Source organism: Aythya marila (assembly GCF_965140915.1).
Source record: "Aythya marila genome assembly, chromosome: 14".
NCBI lineage: Eukaryota > Metazoa > Chordata > Aves > Anseriformes > Anatidae > Aythya > Aythya marila.
In genome coordinates, this window is record NC_139055.1 from 6794087 (window position 1) to 6811943 (window position 17857).

A 17857-nucleotide genomic window follows, 5' to 3' on the forward strand; every position below is an offset into this window, starting at 1 on the left:
TATGCACCCTAGTCACTGCACATTAGCAAAAGAAAACCCAAGAAAAGCAGTTTTTCTTAAGACACAGCTAGCATCAGAAGACCCTTTATGTGCACAGGGCTCAGGGCACAAATTGCTTTAGAAGCCCAGGAAATGGGTAATACTTTAAAAAGTCTATCTGCATCCTTGATAAAATAATAATTCTTGCAAACATCTCTGCTGATGCATGGACCAAAAGTGCTGCAGAGCACAGCAGAGAAGTTTCTCCGAGATGGGTGAACTAGCTCAGTGCAGTTTTTCACCGCGTCCATGTTAACTAATGCATGATACCAACATTGAGTTAGATGACGTTACTGATCCATTTATTTGACAAATTAAGTTCAAACTTTTTTTTATTAAGCACATTCCACGGTACAAAGCTTTAGATCATGAACGATATCTGTACAATTTAACAGTTTCAATAAGCTGTTCATACACCAACTTTCCAAACAGATAATTGGCAAACATAATTACAAGTTAGAATTAGACTATCCCAGTGCTTTGAAACATTAATATAGCAGTAATGTACAGTTGCTCATTTATGTTAGCAAAACAAAGTCCAGAGTGCAGCCAGGATCACTACCATTAATCCCAGGAGTCAAGTTCCTTGGGTGCCAATCACAAAAGTCCACTGCTATGTTACACAAAGCACAAAGAAGTTTAGACCGCATGTTCAAATACCATTATCTCCCAAGGAAAAACAGGAATTTAAGTCTTACACATGCATTTAAAAAAGGACTCCATTTTTCAGAAACAAATACCTTTTTCTTCAGGGCTGCGACAGATTTTCTTTTTAAACAGTTTAATATTAAAGCTATTAGATGAGAAGGGTAAAGTAAGACACTTTCACAAACTACTGTCAAGCTTACCAAAAAGTGATCTTATGGACGCTTAGGAGCGCGTTTTTAACCTTCTGTACTTCATCACATTCGGTCATCTTGATGAAATAAATATCGTTGTAGTAACACGTAAATGGGAGTTAAGTTTAACTTAAACACTGATCCCAACACCTCTCTCAATGTGAAGGGTGAAGAGGAAAAAACCTTGAGTTGCACTTCTGTAACGTTTCAGTAATGTCTTGATGGATGCTTTCTCTGAACTTGTCTGACACAGAAATGCTACACCTAACCATAGCTGTTCTGCTGGTAAGCTCAGGATCGATCCCTCGGCAATCTGACATCCCTCAGCCTTTCTGATTGTAAAAGGGAAAAATTCAAACCCAAGAAAGTGCTGCCAGAGGACAAAAATACACGACATACAATGATCAAAGGAATGACAATACATTTCTGTGCCAACACACATCTTCCCCAGGAAAACAGGTGTATTTCACACTGAGTTTGACTGAAGCATTAAAGAAAAGCCACCAACAGGCGTAGTCACACATGGCTAATGGAGATAAAATACTCAAATTCGCATTTGTCCATGTCTTACTCTGACATAAGAAAAATGCAGTAGCGTTTATACGACCACATAAATTAAGGGGAGACTATGACAATGTGAGAAACTACCGAGGTTTCCAAATTAAAGCATGCTAACAAAGAGAAACCATGACCAGGACATTGCAATATGGTTACAGCTGATAGCCACAGGTAAGAGAACTAGCATGGTAATCAGAACATTGACCTGAAGGGACCTCCACTCCACCGTAAGGAAGTGTCACAAATCAAACATAAATAAATTTAACTTTGGCCCATGGCACCTTCTCCATTGAGCAGACCAACTAATGCTAAAGAAGGACATCAGCAGGCCGTCGTGAGACCCTACTGGTGTTAAAAGAAAGACATCCGTAAATACTGCGGCACAAAATTAAGATACAGAACATAAATTAAACATTTTTTAATTTTTAAAAAGTTTAGAAATTACATTTTAAAATATGTAGTTCCCATTAAAAAAAAAAATCCTAATGAATACTGAAAACCTCCTTTTGCAGAGAAAATTTCTAGGTAACTCATATTAACCCCTACAGTGCCAGTAGTTAGAACATCCTGCTGCCAAGTGCTACCACATTTTGTATTAGTGTGTAGTGTCAGGAAATCCTGACTCCTAGCACCTGGAGGTTACATGGTTATGTACATTATATCTACATGCTTATACAGTATTTGAAATGAGGCAAGCACACATGGAAAGGTTTTACTATACCAAACATTAGGAAGCATAGGACGGCTGTAGTACAGAGCACAGTTAAAAGGAAACGACAGTGCTATACAACTAGTTTAGATAACCTAGCCTGAATTACAGGTAATTTTTAATTTAAAAGAAATTATTGGTGCAGAAACAAGTAAACTGTAATCCAAAAATATTACTGAGCAATTCAGAAATATTTCTAAGAGTCCAACGTACACTCCTATCAAACAAAACAGGCTCTGAATCTGTCATGAGATTAAAGTCTAAAGGACAATGGTGACTTTGAAAGCAAAGCTCTGTACATTCTGGGTATGTGTTTGGCACCCAAATTTCATTGGAGAATGTTTTTTTCTTTAAAGTCAGACAAAAGTGCAAAGCAATATAAATTAGGCCAAGTCCTTTCTTGACTTCTGATTTATTTCTGAAAAACAAGCCATCTGAGTTCAGGTTCTACGGACAATTTACACGTGAAGCTTTGGATTTCTCATTGCAGGGAAGGATAGGCTTCTGAAATTCATCTACTCCAAGTCAGTGAATTTGTAGTAAATTCAAAGACGACCACTGAGCAGGAAAGATTAAGAAATTTAGATATAGATTTGTGCTGCTTTGCATCTACACAGCATCTAGAACCAATTCTGACTTTAGATGTCGATCAACATCTTCAGGCATGTAGTAGCCAAAATCCAGTAGTTCAAGACTGTGAAACCCTGAAAAAGACAAAAGACAAGCTGAACTGGCAGAACCCAAGTGTCCAAAAGCAACATTTGGAGACATCTGGAGAAGGTTAGGCACATACCACCACTCGTACACTAGGCTGAAACTACAGGAACAAAACACCTGCAGGGAGCACACCACTTACCGTGACACGTTCAGGGGGCCTTTACATAGCTCATTGTGCTACAAATACTTCCCTCAACGACAGACACCTCCTGGGACACTGCCCTCCTAACTGAATTTAGAGCACATTCTGCAAAGAGCAGGATTCTCAACAGCCCACATCCTTGAGTGGGAGGTCCCTTCAGGTTGGCACTGTTCCTACAGGTGAAACAGCGGCCTCCAGCAGCTGGACTGCCTTCTCCTCCATGCTGCAGGGGAGCACGGTTTGCACCGATACAAAGTTCAGCTCTTCCTGTGTACAGGATTTTAAAACAACAAAGTCAAGTAGTTTTACGTTTTGCTTACGTTGTCGAGTCATGTGATTCTTACAAGCCTGGAGACCGAATTCGTAGCTAATTAAATCCGAACTTAATTCTACTTGCTACTTTCCCAAAATCACTTTTGTGGACTACGGCAAGTAACCCTGCTCTGGTACAGAAATTCCCATGAAAAGTTAAAACATCTTTAGGCACTTCCCCCTTGACTTCCCTTCCCCCTAGCCTACAGCCTAGTGCTTAATATAAGAATATTAGACTATCATATGGTAACAATTTTTATCATGTTACAATAAACAACAGGAATTCAACAGAAAGCAATAAAACTCTTGCAGCCAACTGCCAGGACTGTCAAAAATGATCCGCTTTGAAGAGGCATAACATTGCAAGCCTTGTTAAAAAAAAAAAAAAAAAAAAAAAAGCAAGGGCACAGGGCTGTTTCAAAATTCAGAAGACTATAATGTCTGAAAGAGTATAAAACTGTTTCATTAAATGTCATAATGAAATATTAGCTGTTTGACCATAATTGTATGTAGATTTATGTTTTGTGGATTCTGAATTCAGACAAACCTGTCATAAAGTGACATCAGAGCATCTCTCCTGTATAGGAAACAATTATTAAGGGACCATCGTTACCAACACCGACAGTTCCCAGGATATGGAGGCCTGCATGTTTCCAGTTCTGCATCATGGGACAAGTCAGACATAAGCCGTTCAAAACTGTCAAGTGTGCAGAATTTGAAGGGAAGAGCACACTGCCAAGGGTTCTTCATATTTCATCAACAAATCTCCATGACAGTGGATCTTATGGGCCACATATGGCAAGAAAGAAAGAACACCAGCATATTGCTGTTCAAACAAATTGAAATGCATTTTATTCAGCTCCTCATTTCTTTTGAGCTTAAGACACACCATGTATAGCTTTTCCATGAATCAAAGCTAATAAGAGAAACCTGCCAAATGCACTGTGCTTCCTGTACAAAAGAATTCGCCAATCTCCACCTTACAAGCAAACAGAAGAAGGCACTAGAGAATGGACTGGAAGACGGATCAAGTTTGTGCCCAAAACTATTGTCACCTTCTCACACGGACTATTCTGTATGCATGAGAATGCGTGCAAAAATATTCTGAAAGAAAAGGCTTTCCACAGAGAGGGAAAACCAACTTCAACAAGCCCTGGAGTTCGCACACAGAAGTTCATCTAGGTAGTGACCCAGGTGGCACAGAAGGCAATGGCAGCATCCCTGTCTTAGACTAGGACAAAGTCCCTCTGGACATGACCATCAGTGACAGCATCAAGCTTTCCACAAGTGTGCCACCCTGGACTGAACGCAGTTCTGAAGTGGAAGTGACAGATAAGCAGCGCTGGAGGACCTGCCTGTTTGGGTGGTTTCAGGATTTATCTCCCAGGAAAATGCATCTTTTAGCCACTTCCCCACCTGACACAAAAGGTAAGTTTAGCACAGTACCTTATGCAGATTTCTGTTGGCCTTCCACTGCACGCAGAATAAAGAAATTTTTATTCTTTTTATAAAGAATAGTGAGTTTTTATTAGATTACCCTTGCAGCAGTGCTCTTGATGTCAAAATTTCTTTGGAGCTCTTAAATGAACTGTTCGGTATGTTTTATTCAATACTGTAATAACTTCTGATACTAAAAACTATGCTCAGATTTTGAGTGTTTCACTTAGAAAGGGAGCATAAGGACATACGCATGAAACAGTGTAGGGAATACAACTGATTCCCTAACACTCGAACAGGGCAGAATTCAAGTTTGTATGAGCAACAAGAGCTGATTTAACTGTTCTTCACTCAAGATCTAAGAGAGCTGGATATACACATTTCCTTTGGTTTTAAGGAAAATGAAGCAGTCAACACTTTCCTGAGGAATCCTTACAGGTGAAAGGAAAGTAACTTTTAAGAACCTGCATCCCGAAGAAGACTGAAGTCTTCACAAGGCAAGGTACTTCCTAGCCCAAAGATCCTACAGAAGGAATCGAAAAATCTGAGGAACTCATTGCCACAGCAGGAATAAACACAGATAGATAATGAAAATCCACGCTAACACGAAGACAGGGAAAGCTTTTCCCACAATGTTTAAGCCAACTACTAATTACGTACTTCAAATAAAATAAATCCTTCCTGTTGAGGCAACATTACTCCTAATTCCTGTCTCTGCGGTGTATCCACTTCCTTGGAAGCATCCAGGATCAGCACAGGCAAAGACGGGGCACTGGAGAAAGGGGCAACTGCTCTGCTTTAGTAAGGCAATTTGTGTGCTTCCAAGCCCCAGCATTCACAGCTATTTATAGCACAAAGTGCAGTTGTTGGCAGCAATGTAGATGACATAAGGAAAAGAATCCACTGTTCTAACAAACAGATCTACAGCAGAGCTTTTACCCACCGTGCTTGGAGAACTAAAGCATGCTGAATTGCAGAAAAACGGAAACAAAATAGGTTAAGTCCACGGGCATCGTTTTTGACAGCTTTGAGTTGCCACGTTGCCTAGCGCGTCCTTTTTAGTTCCGAAAGCTTTCCCTGTCACGTGTGCATATCACAGAACTGCTTGTATCTGATGAGCACTTGTCCAAAGATCATACACATTTTCAGTTTGCTAGAGACACGTTACAGTGCTTGTTACAAAGATTTCAGCAGGGAAGAGGATGCTTCGAAAACACTAAATGACCCTGATTTCACTGGGTACTCGGAATGCCTGTGCAGTATACCAAGTTTCCCCTCTATCTCCAAGAACACTGTGAATGCATAATAGCTTTCCATGTTTTACCTTAAGCGCACAGCTATCAACAGGAGAGATTATAGAAGGCATGGAGCTAAGATACCATGACGTGACAAGTTCTATAAGCTGAAGCAAGACCACAGGCTAGATAACACAAGTGGCATAAGGGCATAATAAAGGCATAATTTATTTTCTTAAGGAAAACAGCAGCTTGTTGTTTTGAGTAGGCCAACATGCAGATGGTGTGATAATTTTATGAATATGTTACATGTGAAAAGACAAAGACTTACCTTCTGAGGGTAGTAAAGTGCAGACTGTTATCTGGAGATGTAAGTGTATGTTCTAGATGGAGAGCGAGTCTCATTCTGGGCACTGGGTGGCACATTTAAGAAATCCCAAATCAGAATCGTATCGTCATGAGAACTACTAATGATCTGAAATTCATCAAACTGGAGTCTAAAGACACGTCCTGAATGTTCCTGTGAGTAACATGAAATCAGTTAGCAGGCCAAGAAGAGGATAACATTTCATTACACTTGTACTCGCACATGTATCTGGACACAGAATGGGGTATTAAAATTCTTGTGCACTGGTTAAGAAGCCCTTCATTTATAATTGCACTTGAGTTTAGGAAAAGCAGATTTCATACTTAAGCTTTTTTTCAGCAAAACACACAGCTTTCAAATCAAATGCTTGTAAAAACCCTGCATCTCCCCTAGAGGGGCCAGCTGTAGATGCTGAGGTCATTAAAGACAAAAGCAGCCTATCAATCAAGAAGCAGCAATTTACAAGGTTGGCTGGCACTGACACTCTACCAGGGCTCCTTCTCTTACATCAGACCTTGCATTCAACACTGCTGCTAACCCAATTTCTGCATAGCCCTACCACACCACATCACAGCTTCATCTAGGACACGTCGCTGAAAGGATCATTATGGCTCACTTACGAGTAAAGGCAGACTGTGTCCAACTGGTGCCGTATAAAAATGAGGTGGAGGGGTACATGCTCCATCAGCTCTTTCAAAAAAGCTCAAAATGACACTAACAGGCACAGAAAAGGTTCTCCTCTTTGACCTGTGTACCCATTTTTAAATCAATTTAAAAGGATTACATGACCTTTAATAGAGAACTAAGCGGAGCTGTCAAATTCATCTCCAAACTATAATCTGAGCTACAGTATGCTCACTGAAGGGAAAGAACCAACTTGTTACTGAAAAACTAAACATACTGCATTCACAGGGAATACAAGAATGGTTAAATCTCCTCTCCATGCAAAGACTACTGAAATGAGGAAAAACTAGAAGCATTTCTAGCAATGTAAGCTCTTCTGCAGGTGTTGGAAAGGCCAAGCACAAGCTAAATATCCCAGTTACCATCACATACAGACAACTTTGGGTCGCTACTAGCTTGGACAAATGTCAAACTGACTCCTGAAGTAAAATTTCATGCACATTTCAGTGAAAAGAACAATTAAGTCACTACCCCAATATCTATATTTAAGTCTATCATAAATCAAAACCTTTATTAAAAGGAAAAATACAGCTTAAGCAACAGCCTTAACTCTGGTAGTCCCCTGATACGATTACAGTTCCTGTGGCAAGCCTTTCAACTCATCCCCCTTTCTCTTAACACATCTCTTCCTTCCAAGCTGTTTGGGAAAGGCTCACAGAATTCCTCCCCCCACCCTCTCCCTTAATAAGGGGAAATTCAAAGCCACCATTACAATGACATTAGGGAACCATACCAATAACTAGAATGATCCGACACACTGTCAGGATGATTTATTTTTGGAGTATTTGAGAAAGTAAAACTAGAAAACCTTAACTTTTTCATTTAAGCTTTGATCCAAGTAATTCAGAATATCGTGATAAATACATTTTTCTTTATTCTTAGCATAAGAAACAGACTAGGCTTTACAGAGTACATCCTGAGTTTCTCACCTATCCCACTACAAGGGAATAACACACCTCTCACTCTCAAATAAGAGATTTCAGATAACTCCAAATTAATTAATTTTACATACCACTAATGTACGCAAGCATAATGTACTTGCTGGGGCACGAGGGTCAAGAGCAGCTTGCAAGTCCCAAACTTTAATTTTGCTATAAAGTAAAATAAGAAGGTTATAATCATGTTTTCAAGTATAAACATAGAAAAAACATCTAAAAGCAATGATAAGAACTCCAGATTTTCCCTTCAGCTAATTTATCAACATCAAGCAAAATGTTCTCATTTATTAAATACTACTGCTGAATCTCAAAAAACACAAATAAGGTTTGTACTTTTTAGCAGCAAATACAACGATGCCTTTGTGATGGACCAAGTGGGTTGTTTACATTAAAGACAAATTAACTATTTTTATATACACAACCCATTTCAGAACTGCAGAGCAAGTCAAAAGCCCACAGCACTACTGATGAATTGCAAAGATCCAACAGGAATTAGGCTGAGACTGCCAACCCCAGTGGCACAACAAACACAAATAAAAGGCTAGAGACAAACAGTTCAAGAATTGTTTTTAACAGATGTACTGTTCACTTGAAGTACAAATTGGACAGAGAAAGAACTGGAGAATTTGGACACAGATGTAAGTTGGCCTGAATCTAATCAGCAGTGAAAACACTTCTGTCTTGCAAGAAGTGCTCATGGTGGGGACTCCTATCTTCAACTTACCAGAAAGAGCAACTGAAGAGTTCTGAGAGCCCTACAAGGTATGTTTACTCCTTCAATAAAGATTTTGTCTTAAAATAAACTAACAGAAAGAAGAAAAAAAAGAACACCTAAAGTACTCTGAGTGCATGGACCGGGCAAGGAGCAATTCCTGAGAGAAGAGACAAAAGAATGCATACTTTTTTAGACTAGTGGTCACTTCGGCCAAATAAAAGTTTGTTTTCTGTGAAAAGTCAAACTTGAGTGATAAAACAATTTTGGTGTGCACAGAAGAGTGCCAGAAAAGCAGTTTGTCTACTTAAAACTGCAGCCTGCTGTGCTGAAATGCTTGAGGTGAAGCCACTCAGTTAAATATTGATCCATCACTCAAGTCAGAAGAGAACCCTTATTTTGCACACAAGACCCGGAGGCTTTCAGAAGATGCTTTGTTAAAGCAAAACCTTTTGAAATTGCTTTCAAAAACGTACCCATCATAGGCTCCACTAACAATTCTCTTGTTGTCGAACCTGATGCATCGAACCAGTTCTTCGTGGCCTTCTAACACTCTTAAACAGGCACCACATTCAATGTCCCATAGCCTTAAGAAAACAGAAGAAAAAGTGAGTGCTTCGGGTTCAGTATCGCTCCTTAGGACTTACATGCAGCAATTTAAGCATGCTATCAAATGGTTTTCTGGGGAAAATATCATAATTTGCTAAAAAAAGAAAAAAAAAAAAAGGTAGCTGGTAGAACTAGATGTCCCTTTCATGCAATTCAGAGAGAAATTTGTGTTGCAGCTGGAGTGTATCAAAAATAACCTACTCATTCAAAATTACATGCAATTAATTTTTATATTGACATGATTTAGTGGGTGATATTGGCAGGGGAGGGGACAACATGACAGTTGGACCAGATGATCTTGGAGGTCTTCTCCAACCTTAATGGTTCTATTATTCTAAGTGTTGCATACTTGCTAAATAATTTTAGGAAATCATAATACTTTTTTTCTATTCTGCATAAACCACTGGTTACTAGAGGTTCCGAAAGTAACTAAGAGAACCAGTGACCAATATCTTGCTCATCTCTCCAATCAGGAAACAAGATGACGAACTACAGGAATAGACAGTTTTGCTTACCTTTGTCTGAACCTCACAGTCTCACTTTTTCATGAGGATGTGATACGTTTACTCTCTCACTGAATTAAGTATCAGTTACACATCATCTGCCCTAACGGCCAGCCCTACCAAAGATGCTTTTGCACAGGTAGGGCAGCAGCAAAGGTGGTGGTGGTGAGGAATCCTCTTATCACGTACAAACATGCTCTGTTACACATGGAGAACAGCTTGTTGGCACCTACCTAATGGTATTGTCAGAAGATCCACTGACAACTAGTCGATCCCTGTACTGCAGGCATGCAATGCCACGCTTGTGCCCATTTAGAGTACGAACAAACTCACACGTACTTGTGCTCCAGACCTGTGAAATGTGAGACAAACATTCCTCTGAGAATTATGCTCAAAGAAAGGCTTTTTGCTTTCAACAGAAGCCGTTACGAACTCAGAAGTTTGAGGCTGACCTTTGCTGGACAGCAGAATGAAAACTTGCTTATGGGGTGTTAAAGGAAGACTGGCACTATGGGGCCTAGCAATGACAAGAGCCAGCAGCACTGCTGTCCTACTGCACATCGAGTCAATGAGAAAGATTGGGGGGTGTTAGGGGAAACAGAGGGAGGGTGATAAACAAAACATTCTGAAATGGTAGATATTGCTCCAACAATTTTGAGAACTTGACACTTGAATCACTTGGTAAGTTAGCAATCATTTCTACAAGTGGAAGTTACCCCATCCATACACAAAAATAACCCCTATTTTTTACCTAAGAAATTTCTAGCAATCTACTTCTAAGAGAAGACCAAAGCTGTAGCCTGTAAAAGTTTGGTGGCTGCTGCTTCTTTAAGATTAAATTATTTGACCAACTTTGCCCGTTGCTGGTGAAATGTAATTGAAGTTCTAATCTAAAGTATCCATGTAAATAAAGTGGCTCATTTTCCAACAGAGTGCAGCAGGATCTCTGGCAGATATTTGGGCATGAAACTGCCAAGAGCTTTTTGGCACAATCTAGGGTAGCTCTGGTTCTAGAGAGGGAATGGGGAAACGCCTTGATTATATTAATACACTTCGGGTAACTCAAATCTTCTGGTATGTAAGAGTCTTCAAATACAGCACTTTAATTCTTCAAACATGGCAAAATTTGGTTTAGCTGCTGGGAAGGTGTGGTGTGGAAAGGCAACTGCTGATAAATTTCACGTCTGGAACAGGACTGCCAATTGAAATAAAAAATACTGTTTGGAAAAAGGCACAAAATGTGCCACATTTAACAAACAAACCGATCTAAAGACTGGAGTTCAAACAGTGAGCAGGCTTTACTTTCTTGCAATTGTACAACAGAAGCCACAAAAATGTTACGAGCCTAGTTATGTGCATACAGACATTAGCAGCTAGTACAAGGAAGCAGCTAGCTGAACGGTAAAGAAAAAGGCACAGAACTTTATGAAAACCTCAGCTATTCGGGTTTAGATTGCAACACTCAAGCTTTTCTGGCTTGGTAGACATTCAGACCTAGATGAGAGCTCTGCCAACTTACTTTAATGGTCCTGTCACCTGACGCTGACACAATGTACTTGTCGTCAAAGTCTACCACGTTAACAGCAGCACGATGGCCAACTAAGACACGGCGCAGGGTGATGTCAGTAGGCGATGCCATATCCCAGACAGCAATGGATCTGTCCTTCGAGCACGTCACCATTAAGCCGTTACTGAACCTCAAATGAAGCACTGCTTCATTGTGATGAATCAGCGTGTTCAGAACTTCACCTGTATTTACATCCCAAACTCTGTAAAACAAAAGAATTTTATGCCAAATGGAGGAAGGTGACTACGTGCAGTATGTAGTGCAAACACAAAGCTCTGCAACCATCTCTAACATGGAGCTCTCCGGCTACTTAACTCCTCTTTGGAAGGGCAGGAAGACAGGAACTGGGGAAGTATCTGAGTTCACTTCTTAAGAGTCACAAGCGATAATTAACAGCAGTGAGCAGTTAAGCCAGGAAAAGCCTAAGCTGGGACCACCGGTAAGAGGAAGGGCTGCATAACAATAAGGACAACTCTACACCTCCTTCTAGTATGATTAGAACATATATGATCTATAAATTATTAAAAAAAAAAAAAAAAAAAAAAAAAAAACACAGAAGAAATACTACCCAATGTGTTTTTTTCAGTTTTATGCCATTCATCCAGTTAGCACTTACCAGTAGCAACTGGAAGGTAGCACCCTCCAGGGCTACCTACTAGCTTACATCAAGCAAAAATCACTACTGATTTTACAGTAACTGAAGGCTGCTACCATCAGTTCTTAAGTTTTATAGATTGCCACTGGTAACACTGATACAAGACACCAAGAAAGACACAATGTTCTTCCAATGAACTGTACCTGAGCATATGTGTATTGGACATCATCTGACCAGTGAATTCATTGCAAGAATTTAAACCCATCAAAATCACTGTCAGATGAGCACTCCATATACACCAAGTTTCCTTCCATGAAGTCATAACTAAGCTATGTCAGGTGACATGAGAAACCCTAAAGGAGGAATCACCACATAGTTGGCCCATCAGCCATTCCACTTCACATTGAGTCCTACAGGTCACAGTCTTTCAAAATGCATAACACTAAAAAGCACGAGACAAATTTGGAAAAAAAAAGTGCTGAATGTGATGCTTTGCAAAGTGCAAATTACTTATTTTGGGGATAATTGTATCATATTTATATTAGGGATTCTGACATTTGGAGATTATTTCAAGTGTTTCCAGTCCTAATACTCAATTTTTTTTTTTTTTTTTTTTTCAAAAACTTAACACTCACCTGACTGTAGAATCTGAAGATCCAGTTACAATGACTCTTTCATCATACTGCAGACAAAGAACTGAGCCAGTATGTCCTGTTAATACTTTCAAACATTCCAAGCTTGTCTTGTCCCAAATCTGTGGAAGATAAGAAGTATAAATGACTTATCAAGATCCAGAACATGGATTCAGGAAATTTAAGCACTGCTGCTGCTGAAAAGGGAGGAAGAAAACCAGAGAGTGCCTGTCCAAATAGAGGGTCTGTCCTGTCCTCCCTTTTAACTTGAAGTCTCTTTGACGCAAGTTTTTGACAGAACAGTGAGATAAACAATGATAATGAAAAGATAAAAGCCTGGTTTGCAAAAAGAAATGCCATGGCACTCAGGGAATATTAGCATGAAAGCAGCCTATTTGCATGAAAGCTACGTATTAGCAAGGAAGAAAGACACGGCTAAGGACAGTAGGCAGTACACCGCCTTCATTTGTGTACATGAACTCTGATATCACATCCTGAACAAGCGTTTCTCTGCTTGTTCAGAGTCAGTACATGCATTTCTTTGTAGCCACCAGTGTTGATTTCCTGGGTGGCAGTCTGCAAAGTTCCTAGAGCAAAACGCAGGTGAAAACTTTGCAGGGCTACAGAGGACATCCCATCTCATAAACCCTGCACAGATAAACGCTACCCCAAGAAGAGACGAGAGACATCAAGGAAACGCCAACAGCTGTCCCTCCAAAGCAGATTTACCCAGTGTTTACCTTAATGGAGTTATCTCGTAGGCCACTGATTATCTTTTCATCATCGTACTGTAAACAGTAGACACCTTTGCTGTTTTCGGAGCGGCACTGAATCCTTTGCAGATTATGTCGCCCACATCGCCAGTTCGATTCTATAGTCTGACAAGAGGGGAGATGAGCAGGAGTTAGGCACGAGGCTGCGTGCTTGAGCACGATCACTCCAAAACGCCCAGCACTGCTTCCCACTGTTACAAAGCCCACCCTTAAATTTAAAGCCTAAAGACTTAAATGTTTCCTTCCCTCCACCCACAAAAATACACAAAACAATGAATTACAACTTTATTTTCTCATGACAAGAGCTACTTGGAATTCAGTTTCCCCCTGTATTGACACCACCATCTGACAGCAGCAAAGACCAAACTGGGAACGTGTATGACACCATGCTCAGCATCACCAGAGCAACACAGAGGCCCACACGGACATTGTCTGCAGAGTTCTTGTAGTGTCCCATCCCTTCCCCTACCCAGCCATTTCACCTGGTAGCTGTTTTTATGCATCCTAGGGATTTTGAGACACGAAAGCTGCTACTAAGCACCTTAAAGCCTGAAAAAAAATAAAACTAACCGGGGCTATAAAAATTAAACCATCTGAAGAATAACAAAAACAAAACACCTTTAGTTTTTTTTAAATCCCCCCCAACTTAAAATTTAAGTGTAATTCTCAACATTTTTATTCTGAAATACATTTTTAAGGTAAGAGACCTGACACCTTCAGAGGAGACAAACTATTTCATAGCAGAACCAGAATATTTCCACCTTTTCTTCTGCTGTACTACTTGTGTGAAGACCAATGTTGGTTTCAAACAAATGTGAGATTTTAAGAAACATGGGATTTTGGTTAGAAAGCCTGAAACGAGCACTGTAAGAGAATCAATGCACAGAACTCTGGGACAACACCCGCAGTACCCAGCGCGGCTGGGATGCCTCCCACCTTCCAGTACAGGCACCCGAACACACCACGGATTTGACTGTTTCCCTGGCGCCACCCCAGTACTGCACAGAAACCCGGGGTGAAGCTGCTCAACTGTCAGTTTGTTTGGAAAAGCACGTTTACAATCAAATCCTAACTATAAAAGCAATGCCAGGCACCTCTGCTGTTCCATGCAGTTCTCTCTCTCCTCTCCAGGATTGGAAAACAACTAAAAAGATAATTAAAGGCAAAAGTACAGTGCAAGTGTGACCTCCCAGTTCTAGGAAAACATGCCTGTTTGAGGGGAAAACAGCCTATCACTGTTTTCCATGTGTTTGCTCCTTCAATTATCTCCCTTTGTGCAACTTGGAGACAATTATACACAATCATAACACAAACCTGATGTGCCAAGGGAATTTGTCTACATTATAAGAACTAAGAGACTTCTGGAAGAGCACGCTGACAAGTTATTCATCCCTTCTCATTCTTTTCCAATTTGGTGGGGAAACTAATTAAGATAGAAAGTCATCTTTCCGTTTGGGATCAGCTTTTAGTGGCCAGCTGGTCATCAGACTGAACTGGGCTTAAGCTCTTCAGACCTGGCACTGCACTGGCTCAGCCCCGGACTTCTGCTCTGAAGGCAGCAGACTGCCGGTTGTGCTGCTCGCTCGGCGTGGGATGAAGGGTCCAAGGAGGAAGGCCTCAAGTTTTATCTGCAGATTTGTCATCTGTGCTCGGAGGGCAGAGCTGCAGCTCATTAACTCCTTTGCTGTTACAGAGCTGACAGCCTACCCTTGGAAACAGCAGCGAATTTAAGACAGCAACAGCACAAACCAATATAATTAGAGACCTGAAGGCGAGGTATTTACAAATGCAATGCTAACACCGAAGACACCGGAGACAGAGCATCACAGATGCAAGTCAGCCAATTTAAACAGCTTCAGAAACCATCTGTGTTCCGACACTCAGTTCTGAGAAGTCGTCTGAGGGAGAGTTTCCCCAAAGCCCCATTCTTGGAAGGGCTGCAATTCGCACTTTTACATACCAGGCGCTGGATTACTCCAGCTGCCGAGCGCCCAAACACCATCCGAGCACCTTCACGCCTCAGGGTCCTGTGACAGCAATTACCCATAGCTACAGAATACATTAAGAACGCCACAAATCAGTATTCTTTTTTTTTTTTTATTTAGAGGTTTTTAAAGAGAACAGCAGTCAGTAGAAGTATGCTGACCAAACATTTCAGGACACTAGCTGGCTTAGCTCTTAGGAGCGCACTATAGGAAGCTCCATAATCAGCTTACCCTAAGAAAATGCTGGCCTCGAATAAAAGAAACTGAGGTATTATTTACATGTATGTGAAGGCACTGTAAAGCAATAAGTCATATGCAGGTGCACATTTTAATTCTGCGAGTAGATGTCATTTCATTTGGACATTATATAGTGTGGCTACTGTGGGAAAATACTTGATGTTTTTTGAGAACTTGTAAAATCCCCTTACACTGCGTAAATTTTCAATGTGCTGGGAAAGTAGCCACAATACACAGAGAATATACAGCAGCATTTAAATTGGCAATAGAGTGAAAACAGATGTGTACGTATAGAGAAATAACATTATTTTAGATGACTAAATACGGCTGAGTGGGTGGGCAACCTGGAGGACCCTCTAAAAAGGAACATGTTTAATACAATACTGGCAACCACATAAAAGCTGCTCGCTATAGGAAATTTCTGGTTGTTACTGAATAGCACAGTTAGTAAAAGTTTTCATCTGCAACCTCCTTCCAGGAGATATCTTAATACGCTCTGCACACAGCGAGTAGGTACGCGTGCGTGGACAAGGGAGAGGAGGAACGCGCTGCTTTTATGGGCTGCTATAAGCGGCGCGGAGTCGATGGAAGAGGCAGTTTATTTGCGCACTTCGGGTACCAAACCGAGCACTAACAGAAGCTGCATTTCCTACAGATCCTCAAAGCCTCCAAGTTCACAGCCTCTAACCGTGGGTTTCCCAGCTAGGAGGAGGATGGGGCAGAGCACAGCCCCGCAGCTCACAGGCACAGAAGCTGCTCTCGCTTCAGACGCTCAGCGGAGTAGCCAACAGGCGCTGTACACCCACACCAAAATGTGGACATACAAGGGATAAAGAACAAACGTGAAGCCAAAGCATCTGCCCCAGCAGGGGAGCCATTTGGCAGCTGCAAAAATGGGTAGCTGGATAAAAAAAGGCATTTAGAGAAAACCACGCAGAGTAGCCCAAAACGCGGAGGCATCGCCAACTCCGGGCTATGCCAAGGTAAATTCGCTGGTACGAGGATGCACACACAGTAAGAGATGCAATCCATCTGAACTAACAGTTGGAATATTTCCTGTACCCTGGGTGTTAAGAATAATCTAAGAGCAGGTTTTTTTCCCCATTTTACAGCGTACACTGTGTTCAGTTCCTTGGGTTTTTATCCTTGTGAATGTTACTGCAGAGTGGGCTCATCTTTATCCCAAAACACAAGGAGGCTGTTCCCTCAGAACACAGCTTTCAAAATACAAGGGACAGAAAGAGGAACCCACACATTTGTACTATAAACAGATTCTCCTCAGGCATGAGGCATTTACAAGTGCAGTTAGTCCCAAAACTCTTGTTCTTCACAGCATTTAAGGGATGATCTCGTGTCACCAGGGCGAAGAGGCCTTACTATTTCATTCCTTATGAAGTTAAGAGGGTTTGGCAGGCAAAGAAAAGGAAGGATTGGCTGTGGCACCAGGCTCCTTGCATCTTTGAGGTGTTTCCCCTTCTGGATCCTCTGAAGATGCTCCAACCATTAGGAAAGAAAAAGCACAAAATTTCTGAAGAAGAGTACTGATTCCCCAAGATCCCAGGGAGAATCTAGACTTCACTGTTGGGTTTCCAAGCTGCTGTGAGACAGGGAAGGCCAAAGAACTTCTCTGCCTCTGTAACAGCCATAAGAAGAGGGACTACGTGATGCAGACTCCCAAGAAGGCTTAAGCTGGTCTTCCAGAGCAGTCTGCAGGGCAGTGGCTGTCCTGTCCTTACCACAGCAGCCTAAGCACGAGGTTTCTGACCGCAGCGGGATGACTGCCTCACAGTAACAAAGTGTGTCAATAGCAAAGCCTCCTTCCGCAACAGTTTGTGGAGGGATAAAAACCCTGCAAGTAAACACCATCACCATCTTCCTTGTGTGTGTAATCGCTTCCAAAAACCCCTGGTAAGAAGCAGAGTGCCAGTGGTGGGCACGGAGCTGCAGAGACAGATAAAAAAAAAACCTGAAGCAGCCCAGGAGCTGGATCAGCACCAATGACATCCCCCTGCCAAAGCAACAAGGCAGCCAAAGTGCTCGCCCTGTACCCATCCCCTTCAGAGCTCCTCCTGAGAGCTGCACAGAGCCGAGGCGATGAACCAGGTGATGCGGTCAGAGAGCTCCATGGAGCTGCCACCTCAGCAGAGGAGCTGAAGAGCCTGGCTGCAGGCACGGCACAGTTAATTACACAGGCACGAAGACATCAATGCCCACTGGCACCTGAGCCAGTAAACCTTTCTTTGGAAGCAAGCAGCAGGACATAAAAC

The 17857-nt window shown here is 41.4% G+C and overlaps 1 protein-coding gene across 2 annotated transcripts in view; it reads right to left on the reverse strand.

Moving 5' to 3' along the window:
• Nucleotides 1-353: 353 nt before the first annotated feature.
• Nucleotides 354-17857, reverse strand: part of FBXW11 (F-box and WD repeat domain containing 11) — a 72552-nt gene continuing 55048 nt past the window's right edge. For both annotated transcript variants that reach the window (XM_082771281.1, XM_082771282.1), the window contains 8 exons: nt 13336-13473; nt 12599-12717; nt 11321-11570; nt 10035-10153; nt 9166-9276; nt 8052-8130; nt 6320-6508; nt 354-2849 (listed from right to left, as the gene is read on the reverse strand). In XM_082771281.1, the coding sequence (XP_082627407.1) occupies nt 6347-6508; nt 8052-8130; nt 9166-9276; nt 10035-10153; nt 11321-11570; nt 12599-12717; nt 13336-13473 (978 nt within the window). In that variant the 3' untranslated portion in view covers nt 354-2849; nt 6320-6346. The remainder of the gene's footprint in view (nt 2850-6319; nt 6509-8051; nt 8131-9165; nt 9277-10034; nt 10154-11320; nt 11571-12598; nt 12718-13335; nt 13474-17857) is intronic.